General features: G+C 42.9%; 1 protein-coding gene across 1 annotated transcript in view; it reads left to right on the top strand.

Moving 5' to 3' along the window:
- The window catches only part of LOC124607254 (cholinesterase-like), a 63,297-nt gene that overhangs the window by 17,204 nt on the left and 28,284 nt on the right, over window positions 1-17,809 (top strand). The window contains exon 4 of the mRNA XM_047139528.1: window positions 5,204-5,389. Coding sequence (XP_046995484.1) covers window positions 5,204-5,389 — 186 coding nt within the window. The remainder of the gene's footprint in view (window positions 1-5,203; window positions 5,390-17,809) is intronic.

Below are 17,809 nucleotides of genomic sequence, written 5' to 3'. Positions count from 1 at the left end.
CTGTGCACATGGAAACGCTATGGATGGGCTGATAAGGAAAGCTACAAGGTAAATGACACAGGTAATGGAGACGTAACATCGGTACACTGGATAAGATTGTAGGCAAAATTATTTATTCCTTAAAACATTGATGTAATGCATCTATAGAATTGCTGTTGCCTGTTAACTAAGTACAATTGCTTGTGAAACGCTATACGTTTCACAACAGACTCGTGTGCGCACGTGGTTCACGGAGACTCTATTTCTACCTGCCGTCGCGAAATTTTAGTGACATCAAACCACACAATTGCGAACAATTAACATTTTACAGAGGACCCATTTGAACAGACAAAGGATAATGGCACAGGGCCATCAAACTCTAATATTAACCAATGTGGATATGTTTTCAACGGACATAAAGAAATGAGACAAAGAAAATTCACAAAGAACCAAAGATTACTAAGATTCTGGAAAGATAATAAAGTATACACACGCAGTTGCAGGCACACAAACATTCACCCTGAACCGAGGGCGCTTCAACATATGCAACGCCTTTGTGGTACGTTCCTCTTACGGATCAAAGTCAAGTCTGTATTAGGAATCAAATTGAAAGTCTGCAAAAGCCTTGCAGTCCTGTCTGCGACCCAGCAAATCAATCTTTATAAGACGAAACGCGAGACCAAAAGCTAAAAGCTCCCGTCTCGCCATGAGACAACGCGAAACGCGTTTAAGTCAACTCACCCTTCATCAAAGAGACTTAGGCTGCAGACCCTCGGCGAGCTGGAAGCAGACTGCCCATCTTACACACTCCAACGTGTCCCACTCGACACCGTGGCCAAAAAAAACGAAAGATGAGGCTTCCGCCATCAACCGAACGAGGGTAACTTCCACAATATGTGAGCAAACCACTTTGCCTACCTGAAAACTACAAGGTTTGGCCATTCTGTACGACCACCTCTGATTCTCTGCAGCAGACGAAACTACTGTATAGCGAAATGAAACACACCCACATTCATTCACTCACGCATGTAAGAGAGTTCTGTATCATTGGAAAGGAATAAAGTGGTAATGAAAGGGGACTACAAAACCCTTTCAACTTTCCTGGGATACGTTAGGGCCTGCACGAACTGTTCACGTAGTTCTGAACGAGTTCTTGGTTGGCGAGTCGCACGAGTCACTTCTCGTTCCATCACATCCCACAAGTTTAGAGATCGTGCTGCCCACGGAAGTTGCTGTACGTCTTGCAGAGCACGGTGAATTTCACGGGCAGTGTGTGGGTGAGCATTATTCCATTAGAACAACACATCACCTTCCTATTGCAAGAACGGAGGAAGAATGGGTGCAACAACATTCCGAACATACCCAGCGCAGATTACCGTCCCATTAAGAAGCACCAGAGATGAACAAGAGTTATAGCATACCGCTCCCCAGACCATAGTGCATGAGGTGGGCCCAATGTGTCTTGGATGAATGCGCTCTATGAGAAAGTGCTCACCAGGTGTACGTCGTGCTCGCAGCCGACCACCTCTCTCGTGCGGGCAGAATTTGCTCTCATCGCTGAAGACCACGGCACGCCATTCCATCTTCCAAGTGTTCCTCCGACAGCACCAGTCGCACCGCGCAGGTCGATGCTGTGGCGTGAGTGGAAGATGGGCTGTGCGTTACTATAGTCCCGTTGCTAATAACAGGTTCACATCAGTGCCTGTTGACACGTCTGGGGTCACAAGCCCTAATATTTGTGCTGTGGTAGCGACGCGATCTACCACTGCTGCCGGTAATAATACAACGAACCTGCCTGCCGTTTGTGCTGCGTGAGCACCTAGGACCTCGTCTACGGATGTAAGATGTTGGCGTTACCACTGATACCAGCAGCGTTGAACGACTGACGCAGTACGTCGAAGGTGTGTGGCAATTCTTCAAAAGGACCACCCTGCCACTGTGAAGGCCACAATTTGGCCGCTTTCAAACTCGCTCATTTGGCAGAAGGTAGCACGAGTGCATCTTCATATCATTGTTGCCTGTTTGCTTCACGCGTTTGCACCACACTGAGCCTTCTGGCTGTAGGCATTCCCTATTGAAGCGTATATGCAAATGGCGCTCGGATAGCTATGCCACTGCGCTATCTGTTGGCGGGTGACGTAGAAACCATTATCAGTACATCTACTATTCCTCAGATGAGATACGCTGTCATGGGATCCAAATCGAAACTGTCTTTGCCGGTGTACCATTTTTTTCCGGTCGTGTATACGCATACTAGCTTAGACTTTTTGGTCGGCACAGATTTTTTTAAATCGAATTTTTGTGTTGTTCAGAAATTGCGGTGCCTTCTAAGTCTTTCAAGCTAATTATGGCCATCGAATGTACTTCTGACTGAAAAGCGATTCTGGTAATTAGAGTCCAAGGTTTTTATTAACCATGCCTTTTACGTTCTTATGGTCATATTTTCGTACAAACTTTCATCTCGTAAAGTGTGTTAGGGTTATAGTAAGAGATATTGTGGTCATTGGTAGCTTAACATGTACCTGCTTCAGTGTGGAAGTTGTTTTATGTCTATGTCTAACGGTCTTCCCGCAAACACATCACATAATTTAGTGCCCGACGCTGTCGCAATTGCACAATAATGTGGACAATCCATTTTACATTCACACATCCATACTTCAATACCTGATTTGCTGTCAGGGGAAAATGACCATTAGTAGTTAACTTACTGCCTTATTCGTACTTGGATGTACTCACCAACCTAAGAACATACTACTCGTAATGGCAATAATCATTAGTCTGCCAAAGAAAAGTATGCTGACTTAATGTTGTTCGGTACACTGTTCTCATACAATAGAAATATTTGCATTTATACCACTAACATCCTATGTATAATCTTCTTCTTCGTAAGTGCATTTCCAACAGTTATGTGATGTCTGGAGCTTCTTCTTAGCCATCGTTAGTATTTGTCCTCTGGTTAGTTCAGATTACTCGATGATAAGGGGTATGCTTAGCGCATAATTACTAGTCGGGTACTAAGTTTTATGCTATTCAGGTTTATTATTTCCTCCCCCACTAGCTAATTCTGTGCAGTCCCTCACATGATAATACAAGGACTATAAGGGTTGCTACGGAAAACCTTTTCTTTGGTAGTAAGACGATATTTCAGATATTTTCATTAATGGCTCATAGTATATCTTAACATTACGCTTTATATGAAAGATTGTGGTCTTCATTCTATAATTAGGATTGTTTTTTCCGTATGACTTGAATGTGTGTTACGGTCTCTATTTAAAAAGTTAAAATGAACCCCTCTACTAATATGTGCTCTGATTCCCGATCATTTCATGTATTTGATTGGTTATGTAACATCTCACATTCCATTTTTTTTTTGTAGTTTTTATTAGAGGTCTTTTACATGTCACGTGGTAGTTTACTGATATCAACCAATACTTGAACATGTTTTATTATGGTGTGATGTGTGCACATTTAACTCTGCATATCTCTTTACCTTACGTTTTGTGTAGTTAACAACCTTTTCTGGTATTGCTTTGTAACTTACAAGGCGAGGAAATACGATCAACGATGCAAATAATGCTTTAAAAACAACAAAAAGTGAATATTCAAAAGATAACAAAAATTCAGGAATGAGTACTGTATGTCAATGAAGAAGATTGTGGACAAAAGCACATATTAAGCGACAGTCTTTAACTAGTGATGTGGGTGAATAATTTTGCGTCAGAGGAATTCATGTTATGTCCAAAAGAGGAGCTGTCAAAAATGAACGGTGAATAATGCATCCATATTTTAGGAAGAAGTAATGTTATTTACGTAGAATTCAAAGTTTTAGTTGAAAAGTTCAAAACATACAAATAAATCAGAGATACGGCACGACAAGTATCCGAAACCGAATAGCTTCTTCTTCCTTTTCTTTTCCTTGTGACCTTACCCCGCGTTGGCACAAGATCGGCATAGTTACTGATGGATTTTGCTGTGGTTACTTTAAGGTGTGGACAGCTGTGCTTTTCCTCGACATCCCGTAACTCCCAAAGACGGAACATGTGTACCCCAATTGCCTGCGAATGGTGTTATCCACATAAAAGTGGGCGAAAGACCCGTAAGTGAGACGGAATCGGATAGCAGACCCGTAATAACTTAGTGGAATATGGAAAACCGCCTAAGACTGCATCCAGGCTGGTCTGCTCATCGAACCTTCTCGTTAATCCCCCGGGTGGATTAGATCCAAGGGGGGCGGATCTCTCCGACTGGGAAGCGGAGACATAACACGAGACGGTATCCGAAACTGAATATCGTCATGATTATAAATCCCCAGTAGCAGCCAAACACGATGGAATTCCTAAATTTTCTTCCACCAACTGCAAAACTTCAATTTTAGCATGTGAACTACAAGTAGTTATAAATGACACACTAAAAACCAAAGTAAAACGCTCCTGGCAGCCTTCACGTGGACGTAATCCTATATAGACGAGGAAAATCGATATCGAGGATTCTTGGCATTTAAATATCGTTTAAGAAGTTAGGAATGTAGGAAAAGGCTGGAAACAGGCCCTTCTACAAAAAATTCGCACTGTATGGTCCATCAAGTCAGTACAGCCCCTATGCTCAAACACCAACTAACAGGCGGACAATAAATATGAAGAATGGAAGGAGAACAGAGACCACCTCAGTAGCAATCCCTCTATTGGCAATCAGTTGTCATGTTAAATATTTTGTGAACACACCATTTCTAGCGCCCAGTCCCACGTATATTTCAGCCATTAAATCCACTACTCCAAATCCTAGTACCAGTAGAGGGATTTAGTTATCTCCAAAGAGAGTTTATATTGTTTCGTAGGGCTATGGTCCATTATCGATGACTTTTCAAAGTTCCTGATTTTGATGTGAAGTCAGTGCCCAGGGAAGCGCGTTTCTCTCCCCTATGTAAGTTTCGTCAAGTTCACATGGCATATTGAAAAAGCCACGTGCTATCGAAACTAACGAAATATTTCTTTAACTTGTATTTTCTTGAGGTTGCTTCGCAAGACGGAAGCATTGTCGCGTAACTATTTCTCCACTGACTGAATGAATCCGAGTCTTCGTCTACCGGGAAATGCCGTACTAATTTGGTGTAAATCACGTCCAAGTCATCAATGTTGGTCTCTAACAGCATGCAATGCATCAGTGAATATAAAGTGCCTTTAGTCCAAATATTGAAATCTTGGGTTAATATCATGGTTAATTGCAGGTTTCTTGAGCACGGGAGACGCTGTCGCCCCTGGCAACGCGGGTCTTAAGGACCAGCAGCTGGCGCTGACCTGGGTGCAGAGGAACATCGCGAGCTTTGGCGGCGATCCTCAGCAGGTCACAATATTCGGACAAAGCGCCGGTGGCGTGTCCATCTCTCTGCATTTTGTCTCACCGATGTCCTCAGGTAAGACTATAGTCTAAGTTTCTGAACATCTTTAGATTATTTAACTTATAGGGGCCTCAGGAAATCCCTGCAAAAGCTTCCAGTAAGTGCTCCTTTTGAGTGGTTCCAAGTGTAGATTACAAAATTCCAGAAAGCAGAGCATTAATTACAGCATATTCATTTATGTCGCATGAAGAGTGCAGAGTCTTTTAAACAGCGCAGGACGTAGCTGGGTAGATGGCCACATGTACATAACATGTCAACTGCTGGGTTGTGTATCGTTGGTCTCTGATGATCTGCTTGCTTGATGGCCTCAGATGGATTTTCCTCACTCAAAGTTTAGTGCATGTAAGCACTGTCTATATTAAACCTACTGAGATGCAGATGGAGGCGGCAGTTCACAAGGCGGTGCTACGTGTCCTGCAGAACATTTTCGACGTCGGGATAGACCACACCCAGTAATGTGGACGTGTCCAGTAGCTGCTCACAGAAAGTGAAGGTGGCTGCATCTAAGCCCACGGTTACTTCGGGAAGATACCTTCTAGCATGTTGCTCACATTCAGAACTTACAGTATGGATTCATCTACGAAATGTGCTGCACCATACCGTTCTAGTAACTCTTGGAATTTTTGCCGGACATGCTACTGAATAACTCTGTGGATGGTTTCCGAGTGTAAAGTGGACGGTACGAACTTTTACTCGCTACTGATATATGGGCTGAGCCTTGTACCAGAAGGGTTTCTGTACTGTTCGTGACTTCAGTAAAGTACGGTCTGATGCTGAGACGAAACAAAGTCAGTGCTCGATTTCACCAAATGTGATACCCTTCCCAACAGTGGGCAGTGGTATCGCAGTATAGTATCCCGTTCGAAGAAGGGTCTCTGTTTATCCCAAAGAATGTTACGTTCTAGCGGCCTTTTATCAGGTGTTACCCTGCTACAAGTGGCACCTCCACCAGTAATGCTGAATGAAACAAGACTGGCGATGGCACTCACCAGTGTTGACATTATGTTAGAAGATCTACGCAACTCAATATGTTTGGTTCTGGCAATGTGACACATTCAGTACAAAAGCACGACATATAGCAATGATTTTTGTACATGTTTCGTAATATGTGTGATGCTGGTTTCCAGCTGGTGCACGATAAAACCTAAGTGCACAGCGTAAGGATGGAGCAGGAGCACCTTTATCATGAAAATTTCATTGGCCAGCTGGCTCCGCTGCTTATATGCTATATACCACTCATGGGACGCTCTAAATTCATGATCTGGATTCTGAATTCCACAACCATAGCTTCTGTGAACAATATATAATTTCTGTTCAACACACAAGTATGTGTCGATGACGTTTCACCACTGTTATTAAATTTACGAATTTTCACAGTATTGCATATTGGTATTCATGTGACTGTCTGACATTTGCAGTACGACAAGATGGTATCTGTTTCAGTATGATGTTTTTTGTAGATTACTCTACATGTTATTCAAACTGTGCTTCCTAACAGACAATGTCACTGTTCATCAGATACTCACTTCATGCCAGGTAGTGAATACTAGATAATAAAGGGCCAGTTTACAAACCATTCAGAAGCTTGAAAAAGAGTAATAAACAATGACAAAAAAGACACACGAACAAAAATCAGCTGTACAGGGAATGTCAGACATCCGTACAAACACCAGTATGTTCACTATGAAAATAAATAAGTGACTAATGATGGTGAAACTTCACCGAAACACGTCTGGGTGTTAAACGGGAAGTGGTTGTATTCTCTCTAGGCAGAACTTCATCTCTATAATTATATCACATTATCCACAAAATCCTGCCAACTACACTCCTGGAAATTGAAATAAGAACACCGTGAATTCATTGTCCCAGGAAGGGGAAACTTTATTGACACATTCCTGGGGTCAGATACATCACATGATCACACTGACAGAACCACAGGCACATAGACACAGGCAACAGAGCATGCACAATGTCGGCACTAGTACAGTGTATATCCACCTTTCGCAGCAATGCAGGCTGCTATTCTCCCATGGAGACGATCGTAGAGATGCTGGATGTAGTCCTGTGGAACGGCTTGCCATGCCATTTCCACCTGGCGCCTCAGTTGGACCAGCGTTCGTGGTGGACGTGCAGACCGCGTGAGACGACGCTTCATCCAGTCCCAAACATGCTCAATGGGGGACAGATCCGGAGATCTTGCTGGCCAGGGTAGTTGACTTACACCTTCTAGAGCACGTTGGGTGGCACGGGATACATGCGGCCGTGCATTGTCCTGTTGGAACAGCAAGTTCCCTTGCCGGTCTAGGAATGGTAGAACGATGGGTTCGATGACGGTTTGGATGTACCGTGCACTATTCAGTGTCCCCTCGACGATCACCAGTGGTGTACGGCCAGTGTAGGAGATCGCTCCCCACACCATGATGCCGGGTGTTGGCCCTGTGTGCCTCGGTCGTATGCAGTCCTGATTGTGGCGCTCACCTGCACGGCGCCAAACACGCATACGACCATCATTGGCACCAAGGCAGAAGCGACTCTCATCGCTGAAGACGACACGTCTCCATTCGTCCCTCCATTCACGCCTGTCGCGACACCGCTGGAGGCGGGCTGCACGATGTTGGGGCGTGAGCGGAAGACGGCCAAACGGTGTGCGGGACCGTAGCCCAGCTTCATGGAGACGGTTGCGAATGGTCCTCGCCGATACCGCAGGAGCAACAGTGTCCCTAATTTGCTGAGAAGTGGCGGTGCGGTCCCCTACGGCACTGCGTAGGATCCTATGGTCTTGGCGTGCATCCGTGTGTCGCTGCGGTCCGGTCCCAGGTCGACGGGCACGTGCACCTTTCGCCGACCACTGGCGACAACATCGATGTACTGTGGAGACCTCACGCCCCACGTGTTGAGCAATTCGGCGGTACGTCCACACGGCCTCCCGCATGCCCACTATACACCCTCGCTCAAAGTCCGTCAACTGCACATACGGTTCACGTCCACGCTGTCGCGGCATGCTACCAGTGTTAAAGACTGCGATGGAGCTCCGTATGCCACGGCAAACTGGCTGACACTGACGGCGGCGGTGCACAAATGCTGCGCAGCTAGCGCCATTCGACGGCCAACACCGCGGTTCCTGGTGTGTCCGCTGTGCCGTGCGTGTGATCATTGCTTGTACAGCCCTCTCGCAGTGTCAGGAGCAAGTATGGTGGGTCTGACACACCGGTGTCAATGTGTTCTTTTTTCCATTTCCAGGAGTGTAATTTAAAACAGCGACAGTTAGGAACAAGACGTTCGACTCCCATTTGGCCCAGTTTCTCCTTCGTTTTTAATCAGGTAAGTAAGTCTTGGACATTTATTTTCTTCATTTGTGTGGCTATAATGTCCGTAGTTGCTTTAAAGTTCCTGAGGTAATTTTAGTTCCGTCTTTACAATAACCAGAAAATTCGTGCTTTTTGCCGCTAGACGCGTTTCGCTTTATTGAGGTAAGGCATCATGAATGGTATGTGGTTAAAGATGTTTATAATTTGATTCAGTTTTAAGATCGAATAATGGTTCGTTAACAGTTTGTTCGACATCACTTACAGTGATTCCTGCTTGGTTTTTTACCTATATCATTAAATACCGTCTGCTAGCACGTCTTTGGTGTCTTTCTTCATTAGACACCGAAACTTGTGGTCTAATTTTCCGTTGTTCTTATGGTTTATAAAGCACATGACAAAGAGATCTGTCAGACGGCAATTTCAGAAGTAGACGAGAAACCAAGTAGACATCACAGTAAATAAAATCGAACAAATTGTTAACGAACTGTTTCTCGATCTTAAAAACGAATCCAAATGTAAATATCTTTAGTTACTGACCACTGATGATACTTCAACCCAATAAAAAAAAAGGCGCCGGGGGGAAAGAAGCACGTATTTTCTTGTTTCTTTTTTTCTAAGGATGGAACATGAATCCCTCACAACTTGGACATTTATTTCAACTTTTCAACTTTGCTACCTTCAAGTGTACATAGAGAGTTGGAGACGAAGAATTTGGTGATGAACTTACGTCTCATTCAGCACAGAGTCTTTAGAATCTCATGCTATAAAAACTATATTCTGTAAGTAATATCTGGGAAAAGTGAGTAATAAAATAAGTAACCGTTTAGAGATCCGTCTATACATGTTATTCAAAAATTATGGTATATGTTTCCAATACAGTAAAGCGAACACTGGAACATAAAATACGCTACATTTCATATACTCTTATCTACTAGAATCGAAAGTATTTTCTCCTAATCACCAGCCAGGGCTGTCAGTTTCTCGAATGTTAAGACAGAAAGTTAGCTGATCTCTGATGGGACATTCGGATCCCTTACGGTTTAGTTGTTCCTGAAAGTTTACTGAATAACGTAGATCAATAACGATAGACACAACTGCCAAATCAGAGAAAGATCGGTTGTGATCCACGTCGTGATGAATGTGTAAATAGTAACATATATACACATCAAAAAAAGCTTTGCATCACCCCGGTTCCCAGAACTCCTAAAGATAGACGTTAACTGTGGATATTGTGTCACAGACATGGTCACTTGGACTGTTCAGAGATGTCACTAAACCCGGCCAAAGATGTAAACAACATTGCATGAGCTGTGACTATTACACGGAGGGGATCCGACAGTCGGTCAGTTCCCATCATTCCACCAGGAAGGAGGTACATGGCACGTGTTATCTGTTGTTCAACCATGCCTAGACGGTCAATACCGCGGTGCTAATTTGCACTAGAAAGGGCTCTCAACAATGGAAGGGTCCAGGCACTCGGAGTGAACCAAAGCGATGTTGTTCGGATACTGAGGAGATACAGAGAGACAGGAACCGTCGATGACATGCCTCGCTCAGGCCACCTAAGGGCTACTACTGCAGTGGATGACCGCTACATTAGACTCGTAGGAACCCTGACAGCAACGCCACCGTGATGAATAATGTTTTCCGTGCAGCCACGGGACGTCGTGTTACGACTCAAACTACGTATGATGCGCAACTTCACTCCCGACGTCCATGTCAAGCTCCATCTTTGCAACCACATCATGCAGCGCTGTACAGACGGGCACAGCAACATGCCGAATGGACTGCTCAGAATTAACATCACGTTCTCTTCACCGATGAGTGTCGCATATGCCTTCAACCAGACAATCGTCGGAGACGTGTTTTGAGGCAACCCGGTTAGGCTCAACACCTTAAACACACTGCCCAGCGAGTGGAGCAAGGTGGAGGTTCCCTGCTGTTTTGGGGTGACATTATGTGGGGTCGACGTACGCCACTGGTGGTCATGGAAGCCGCCATAACGGCTGCACGACACGTGAATGCCATCCTCCGACCGACAGTGCAACCATATCGGCAGCGTATTGGCGAGACATTCGTCTTTATGGACGGCAATTCGCGCCTCCATCGTGCAGATCCAGTGAATGACTTCCTTCAGGATAATGACATCGCTCGAATAGAGTGGCCAGCATGTTCTCCAGACATGAGCCCTATCGAACACGCCTGGGATAGGTTGAAAAGGGCTGTTTATGGACTACGTGACTCACCAACCATTCTGAGGGATCTACGCCGAATCTCCGTTGAGTAATGGGACAATCCAGAACAACAGTTCCTTGATGAACTTGTGAATAGTATGCCACGACGAATGCAGGCATGCATAAATGCAAGAGGACGTGCTACTGGGTATTAGAGGCACTGGTGTGTACAGCAATTTGACCCACCACCTCTGAAGATCTCGCTGTATGGTGGTACAACATGCAATATGTGGTTTTCATAAACAATAAAAAGGGCGGAAATTATGTTTATGTTGATCTATATTCCAGTTTTCTGTACAGTTCCGGAACTCTCGGAACCGACGTGATGCAAAACTTTTTTGATATGTACAGAATAGGGGTATCTGTGCCTCTTCACACCAAACTCGATATAATGTTTAATGTTGCAAACTGAAAGACATTTCCGGGTGGGAATAGACACTTCACCCATTTTTGCACAATAAGAATGAATTACTTGGCCTGGTGTTCCTATGAAGCACTGAATGCAAAAACTAGGCTCTAACCACTACGTCCGACCACAGTTTCAGGGAACATTCCTCAAACATAGAGGAATAAAATGTGTTGTATGTACACGGGTCCATAAACACTTTATTTTCATGTTGGAGCTCATTGTCTCCTTATCTTTAAAATTGTATTAACATGGGAAACTCACAGAAACAAAACGTACATGCTCTACCTGCTGTGTCCGTAGCAAGTACAACGTTTACAGGCTCTAGCAGCAGGTGATTTTCGTGCTAGGGCACACTTTTGCTATTGGTTCATTCAATAACTTGCCAGCCCTCACTATGGAGAAAATTTGGTTTCACGGATGCTTCGTTTCAACGTGATCAATTTGTAAATTTTCTCAATTGCCATCTATGGCCTGTCGAGAATCCCCATGAAATTATGCAGTCACTTCATCAATAAAAATTTTCTGTCGATGTCTGGGCTCTAACACGCAAGAACAAGTGTTACCGAACACATTTCTGTACAACATATTTTATTCCTCTATGTGTGAGTCATGTTTCCAGAAATTTTGGCGATACCTATTTCTTAGGGCCTCTTGTTCTACCACCCAGGCTCAATGGTGAAACTTGCTAGCTTTCTTAGAGGTTACCTGTTCTGCTACAGTACGTATCTTTACGAGTGTTCCTTCTCATTTCAGTGTTAGTGTTCTAGTCTACTTAATAAGAGATTTTTCTTCACAGATGCATAGGTACGATGCACCAATACCTTGACCTCCACCCTCACTGGTTATAATCCCACTATACTTTAATTGCGGGGGCAATTGACAGTTCTTGTACATAGAACTCAGGTACAAGATGTACAGAATCTTTGTGTCCGTATTGATGAAGGCTGCGAAGCAATACACGGTTGAACAGTGCTACATCAGGGTATCAGAGATACTCTGCTACCGCCGGTTAATGCGTGTAGCATTCTAAACGGTGGGCATTTTGAACATTTAATTTAGGGGAGTGATACCTACTGTACCGATATACTATTTTCGCTTTGTGTTTTCCATGACTAATGTGATGAAGAGTTGTATAAACAGAGTTCTGACATGGAAATAAAGCGTTTCCAGACCCATGTCCATACAACATATTTTCTTTCTCTTCGTGTGAGGAATGTTTCATGCAAAGATTGGCCATACGTTTTTGTTACATATGTTGTAAGATGATCAATTCATTCCGTTGAAAGTGCATTCATAATATTGTCAGGACGATATTTGGGTTCTGTGAAACTGTAGTAAAGAAAATCTGAATCTTCCGCTGAGGAACATCAACGTGTTGAGCGATTTTAAAGTTTTCACATCATATTCTTTTATAGGAGGGAAGAGCTTCCGGGCGCTCAGTGGCAACGTTATCAGCGTATTCTCTTACAACTGACAATAGCTTTTCGTGAAACATAACTCCCAAGGAATACCACTCTACGTTTAAAAATCTTATTCAAGCGTAAAACTCTTATGTTCAAAATATTATACCTGACTGGTTAATATTAAACCTGACATAATATTAGGATATTCTAGGTGCCTCTCCTGCCTGTGAATCGCCAATAGTCCACGTGTTGGAGGGAAAGCAAATATCCACCAATCATACAACACTTCGAACGGCACATAAAGCTTTATTAAAATTTTACCGTGACAGTATTTTTCGTTTCTAATGCATTCTATACGGACAGTACTGAAGTGCTAAGAGGACAGCAGTAAAACTGATGTGGTTTAACGTTGATTTTTTTGTTGTCACGAAAGCCTTCTTAGTGAAACTAACTGAACCGCAGAGGTGTGCTCTTTGAAGGAAGTTTACTGCATAGTTACTAACCTGCAGCATGCTGCAGGTGAAAAATAGGTCCGCAGCTTGTCTTAAAATTTGAAATAAATGGTTGTAGCTCCATTTTAAGTTGGATTGAGAACTATCTTTTTTATTTCTTGATGGTTACTAGATTCGGACAACTGTGTCCATTTTTAAAGCATCCGTAAGCGTGGCAAATACAGGCTGTAGCCTATGTACGTAAACCACCCCTAATTGAGCAATGCGATACTACCGCCGACTCAGCTAGAGTAAAATACGCCACATAGGTCAGATATTGGAGAATGTCCGGACTATTTAGTGTATTTTACTGTTGTTGAGTCGTCCATAGTATAGCTTTGATCAATGCAGGGGCAGTTTATGTACAAAGGTTATCGCCTGTATTCCTCACAATTACGGATGCTTTTAAAATGTGTACAGGTATCCGAAATTAGTCACCATTAAGGCGATTACATACATGCTACACCTACGGTGTTAATTTTTGCAATATTGGTGACCCATTATCGCAGAACCTTTGACAGATAGAGATCGGAATTTTTTAGGAAGTATACTTTCACTCCTTTCCTGATTACAGTACCAGTATCATAATATATTGACAAATAATTAGTTACTTATGATTTATTAAAAAAATTATATACAATTTTTTTAAAATCCGCTTTTGCTTCCTTAAGTAAAAAAAAAATATAGGTAGAAATATTTTGGTGGTCCAGCAGCAGCAGTATACTAAGAGGTGACATAGTGTAAAATTAGCTAAACATATCTGTAACAGTTCCCAGATAATGAGACAAATATTTTTAAAAAAAATCATTTTCAGGAAATCAGATGTAAGAATTCTATTTAATATTAACTTACAAAGCATGGCAGCTCCTAGAAACAGGCAAGCCCATAATCAGCATTATCTTGATCTTATTCTTCATCACCCTACAAACCCAGAAGCTTTCCTCTGCTGCATTCTGGGCTTTCATGATCATAAGTCGTTCCATTCGCTGGAGGGCTTGCAGTGTTTTGCCTTCTGGAGTGATACCAATACACTCTACTACCGTAATTCTTCCCTTATTACCACCATTAAACATTATCACAGCATCGCAAACACTCAAGGTTAGAGTTTTTGTTCTTACAAAGACATTTTTTGGTATGCGGCTCCAAATGACATAGTTGAAAGATTTATTCGGGTTTTGCGTTCGGCCATGGAGACATTTGCAAAGAATGTCAGGTTGAGCTAACTCTCTAAATATTGGTTTAATAGCTTTCATCATTGCTGATAGTAAGCTATATTTGTGCCTAAATTGATCCTGTGTACCCGCTGCCTTTGTGGTACTTCCACAATGAATTAGCAACAGGTGCGCAAAGACCATATATAGATGTTTCATCAGTAGATAATTTGTGGAAAAATGTAGCCCTTACTGCTCTTTTCATCCCTCAGGTCAGGTGTATTGTTTCTTATTGCCATTCCGTAATATTGCTGGAATTCACCAACGTTTTTGTCTGAAAATCTTCCTTTACCATTTAGAGTGTCAAACTGGATGTGCAATACCACCATTTCTGTTACGCACTGCATCCAACCCTTCAACACGAACATTAACACGAATTGAAGGAACAAAGAGCTGAATACTACAGCCTTCTGTAATGAGTAGTTACTGAGATAGAGATACTTAAGGAAGTCAGTGCAGAATGACTGGATTTTTTACATTTGTGCTGTTAACTTGGAAATAATAAAAACTGCACTTCCAATTGGAATTAATCAACAAATGATGCATCAAATTATTCACTAGAGATCAAATGTTATTAAGAGATAATAATCGGGAAGCTGTGCTTTTCGACCAATTTCACAATACGTACTTCCCTTAAGAAATAAAAAAAGATTTTTCTCAGTGCATCTTATGACTGAGCTACAACCATTTATTTCAATTGCTGTATAGTTGTCTCTAGTTTGCTCTGACAGAGGCCGGTTAATCACTCTTGTTCTCACGTCTACTTTACAACATTGCGGACGGATAATGAGTTTACTCGCGTTTCGCACGCCATCCGTTAAATACCGATTTCGAAATAACTCATGTTTTCTACTCTCTGTCTGTACATGGCATCTGCTGTGATGTGTTTTAACTACTTCGTCCTATTAGGTGTTGACACCAGCAATCACTGCATCTAACATGATTGCCTTCGCTCACTCTTTGCTTATTTAGCATTTTGATTGCATTATGATATTTCTAGTAGTCCCTATTTTTGTACCGAACTTCATCCTGCTTTTGTAGATGACGCTGTTCAGAAACGGAAGGAAATGAATGAATCTAAAATACTATCGGAGGCTTTTGCTGATTGGTCCGAGCACGGGGCCCACAGCCCGAACCACACGCCACTGTTAAGCACTAATGAAGGACTGGGTCCCCTACCTCGATTGCACATAATTCATTAAGGTCAATCCAACACATTTATTTCAAATAACATAATGAAGTTACATTTGAATCTGTCTGACATTAAACAGGAATAAAATAAAAACAATTTCAATATCAGCTGGATCAGTGCGTGAAGCGCGAGTTACGCCAATAACCAGATAAACTAAACAATTCACCGTAATACAAAAGAAAGAGAAAAACAAAATTGAATCAATACACCCCACTGACAAATACCCAGAAAGCTTACAATACTTCTCAAAAGAATACACGGAAGTGGGGAGCAGTCATTCACCCGACAGAACACTTCAAAATGAGTTCAAAAACACAGCTGCATGATCCAGAAAACTGCAAGACATTAAATACACTTCATTTGACGAATAACAAATACTCATTAACATTACGCCACTCCTGTTTGAACTGCAGTGTCCCAAAGAAACAGGCGCTTATTCTGAAAGAATAATATTTTTATATGTTTAAATTACAGCATTAAGGAATTCCAAAAGATGTACAATCTAAGCCCCCCCCCCCCCCCACTCCTTTCAGTTGAGGCACAAATCTTTCCCCTTTCTTGGCGGAGGCTGAGCCAGAAACATAGAATGTCACAAAAACACAGTTTTGCTGTGAAATCTTGCAGGACACCCGGAAGCAGTAACAGACAAGGGGTCGGCACCCACAAATAACACAGGCTAAGAGTCAGGCTGGGAGCACATCCTACGAGAACTTGTTCACACTATGCTCACCACAAACTGTAAACATTCCGGCCGAACATCCGCTTGCGGTGGCTGCCAGAAGGACGAAGCAACCAACAGGCCCACGCCGTGCTTCTCACACTGGCACCTCAATTTGTACAAACATCTAGGCCAACACCGACTCCGGACTCCCCTCTCACTGCGAGGCTTGGCACAGTTTATATGAAATGCCTTCAAGGCAACCAGAAACCGCCGCAGAAGTTTCACGATTAGCAAACAGCCATAGCGTAACAAACATCACACATGTGCTTACGCCCGAGCCAGAACTCCGCCAGTCTCACCGGTCGCCCCAAACCGACCGCCTCTCGTCGTCCCGCGCACCCCAGCCGAAAACCCAAAGAAGCTCATGCCCGGGGACGCGCCAAAGATAACAAGCCGATCGCTGACGATCGTTCAGCGATCTGGCTCACTCATGATTATTGGGATATTCTTAGTGAGATGAAGATACGGATTGCTGTAAATGAATGTTCTATCACTTTGTTTTACAGGTCCCTCTTCAATTAATAGAAATGTTTTATGGAGGACGATTCCAGTCCCAGTGACATCATTAGATCTGTAAAGAAGTGTGAGTTGGCAGTGTCTTTAAGTGATTCCAACAGTAACGATGAAGTAAATTCTGTTACTGTGGCTATGCCCGTACACGAGGGAGACTCGAAAGTGTTCAGTAGTATTTTACTGCCGCTAAAGCTTTTCCTACGCACATTAGATCAACGCTGCTGGAACTGCTGTGGAGGCAAAATCTTTTCTTTGTTGCGGAAAGACGCCCACACCCCCGCCCGCCCCCTTACCCGAAGAATTGGAGTATGTAATCGAATTCATTGACAAGGTTGACAAATATTTCCATAGACTATTTGTTTAAATAAGGCAAACTGCAGTACAAAGCGAAACCTGGTTTGTAGATACATCTTCAGCCACATACAACGACGACTAAGATTCCCGTATTGGGAATGCCGCTATATACTTCTTAACTCTTGGAACTGATACCCAATTGCACTTTTTTGTAGACATCTTTCTGTGCTGCTATTAGCATTACTTGCACAGTGAACATGTTTAAAGGGCTTCAGTCTTACGAACATCTTTGACTGCTGTCAGTTCGACTCCCGAAAAACTTATGATCCATATCAAGATTATTAAAAGCCCAGACTGTTTTAACTGGATACCTAATAATTCGAGTTGCTTCTTCTTTGTAACATTCAACTATGAATGAGCTTTCTCCCGCACTCTGTACTGGGATCTGATCCTGTGCTACTGGATCAGCTACTCAAATATCTTTAGAAAGTTTGAGCAGTATTGTGATACGTGATAAACGTTGAAAATGCTTTTGCGAAGGATCATTACAAGCAAAGTGAAGCGGCGATTCAGTGCCAGATTTTGTTTACAGATCAAGCGTACTCTAAAAAATAGGCAAATCCCAAATCCCTCGTCACAGTATGAATTACTGACGAGTT

Source organism: Schistocerca americana, chromosome 3 (genome assembly GCF_021461395.2).
Source record: "Schistocerca americana isolate TAMUIC-IGC-003095 chromosome 3, iqSchAmer2.1, whole genome shotgun sequence".
Lineage (NCBI taxonomy): Eukaryota > Metazoa > Arthropoda > Insecta > Orthoptera > Acrididae > Schistocerca > Schistocerca americana.
Note: the sequence above shows the minus strand (reverse complement) of the source record. Positions and strands in the feature narration are given on the sequence as shown.